Source organism: Olea europaea, unplaced genomic scaffold (genome assembly GCF_002742605.1).
Source record: "Olea europaea var. sylvestris unplaced genomic scaffold, O_europaea_v1 scaffold2124, whole genome shotgun sequence".
NCBI lineage: Eukaryota > Viridiplantae > Streptophyta > Magnoliopsida > Lamiales > Oleaceae > Olea > Olea europaea.
In genome coordinates, this window is record NW_019239200.1 from 1 (window position 1) to 2,316 (window position 2,316).

The 2,316-nt window shown below is 41.4% G+C and overlaps 1 protein-coding gene across 1 annotated transcript; it reads left to right on the forward strand.

Moving 5' to 3' along the window:
- Nucleotides 1-172: 172 nt before the first annotated feature.
- LOC111380304 lies at nucleotides 173-1,609 on the forward strand. The gene is made up of 3 exons (XM_023003829.1): nucleotides 173-411; nucleotides 715-1,184; nucleotides 1,380-1,609. The coding sequence occupies exons 1-3, from the start codon at nucleotides 173-175 to the stop codon at nucleotides 1,607-1,609; spliced, it is 939 nt and encodes a 312-aa protein (XP_022859597.1).
- The last annotated feature ends 707 nt before the right edge of the window (nucleotides 1,610-2,316 follow it).

Genomic DNA, 2,316 nt, shown 5'->3' on the forward strand with positions numbered 1-2,316 from the left:
TTAAATAAATAATAGATCTCGCCAAAATTAAATGCATTAAATATATTAAAAGCATTTACAACCTAAATCAATTGGATCTAGGGCATAACACTTACACTTGGAGCATCTAAGTCTTGTGCTACAACGGTGTACAGAGACCAACTTGGTGTTGAATTGGGAGAAATGTCACTTTATGGTGCAAGAAGATATCGTACTAGGGCACAAAATTTTAGCAAAGGGTATTGAAGTGGACAGGGCAAAGATTCAGGTGATCGAGAATTTACTACCACCTACCTCAGTGAAGGGTGTTCGCAGTTTTCTTGGGCACGCTGGATTCTACAGAAGGTTTATCAAGGATTTTTCAAAAATTACCAAACCTCTATGCTGTTTACTGATGAAGGAATCCCCATTTCAGTTTACTGATGAGTGCCTGTAGGCCTTTAACACTTTGAAAGAGAAGTTGACTTCAGCACCTGTAATTATCACACCGAATTGGAATCTGCCATTTGAATTAATGTGTGACACCAGTGATTATGCTGTGGGAGCCGTGTTGGGTCAACGAAGGAATAAGGTATTTCACGTTATCTACTATGCAAATAAGACTTTGAACGATGCTCAGTTAAATTATGCCACTACGGAGAAAGAGCTTCTTGCTATAGTCTATGCATTTGATAAATTTCGATCATACCTTGTGGGGTCGAAGGTCGTAGTCTACACAGATCATGCTGCTATCAGGTACTTAATGGAAAAGAAGGATGCTAAGCCACGTCTCATTTGTTGGATATTACTACTTCAAGAGTTTGACTTGGAAATTAAGGATAAGAAAGGCAGTGAAAACGTGGTGGCGGACCACCTATCTCAGCTTGAGGACTCAAAACGAACAGAGACAGTGGAAATAAATGAAATCTTCCCAGACGAACAGATTTTTGGTGTGATGGAAACACCCTGGTATACAGATATAGTTAACTATTTAGCCAGGTCTATCATACCGCCAAATTATTCAAGTCACCAGAAAAAGAAATTCTTCGCTGAATTGAAGTATTATTTTTGGGAAGATCCCATTCTCTACAGGCGGGGGGCTGATCAAATTGTTTGTCGCTGTGTACCAGAGGAAGAGGTGCCTTTGATACTAGAAAACTGTCACTCGTCTATATATGAAGGACATTTTGGTGCTTCGAAAACAGCTGCGAAGATTCTTCAATCAGGTTTTTACTGGCCTACACTCTTTAAAGATGCTTTTGAATTTGTGAAAAGGTGTGACCGATGTCAGCGTACGGGTAACATATCTAGAAGAAATGAGATGCCTTTGAATAGTATCTTAGAGGTGGAATTATTTGACGTCTGGGGGATCGACTTCATGGGACCATTTCCACCGTCTTTTTCAAATCAATACATATTAGTGGCTATGGATTATGTATCGAAGTGGGTCGAGGCTGTTGCACTACCTACTAATGATGTGAAAGTGGTGATTGAGTTTTTAAAGAACATTTTTACCCCGTTTGGAACACCAAGAGCCATAATCAGTGACGGGGGCACACATTTCTGCAATCATCAGTTCGAGCAGTTGTTAGCAAAATATGGCGTTAAAGACCGTATAGCCACCGCATACCATCCCCAAACCAGCGGATAGGTCAAAGTATCAAATAGGCAATTGAAGCGAATACTCGAAGTCACAGTCAACTCATCACGAAAGGATTGGTCAAAGAAATTGGATGATGCCTTGTGGGCCTACAGGACTGCATTCAAGACCCCTATAGGAATGTCACCATATCGACTGGTTTTTGGGAAAGCATGTCACCTACCTCTTGAGATTGAACATCATGCCTACTGGGCAATGAAGAAGTTGAACTTGGATTTGAAGGCTGCGGGTGAAAAACGACTGTTACAACTGAATGAACTGGATGAGCTCAGAATGGAAGCCTACGAGAACTCAAAGATCTACAAAGAGCGCACCAAGAAATGGCACGACATGCATATCCAGAGGCTTGACTTTAAGGTGGGGCAGAAAGTGCTACTCTACAACTCCAGGCTTAAACTGTTTCCAGGAAAATTGAGATCGAGATGGTCTGGTCCATATACCATTACACAGGTGTTTCCACATGGGGCAATTGAGATCACTCACGACAGCAACGGGACATTCAAGGTTAATGGACAGCGTTTGAAGCACTATTGGGGCGGTGATTTCTCAAAGGACAAGTCTACCGTCCATCTTGGATCGCCAGAATGACACAATATGGTAAAGTCGAGCTATCGACTATAACCTAGCGCTGAGTGGGAGGCAACCCACTGTATCCTTAAATTTATTTTATTGCATTGCATTAGTTTAGGAATTTGTTT

Coding starts and splice junctions, on each gene's coding strand:
- LOC111380304 (XM_023003829.1), top strand. CDS start 173: ATGGTGCAAGAAGATATCGTACTAGGGCACAAAATTTTAGCAAAGGGT. Junction 412..714: donor CAGTTTACTGATGAGTGCCT/GTAGGCCTTTAA, acceptor TGCTGCTATCAG/GTACTTAATGGAAAAGAAGG. Junction 1,185..1,379: donor TGCGAAGATTCTTCAATCAG/GTTTTTACTGGC, acceptor AATACATATTAG/TGGCTATGGATTATGTATCG.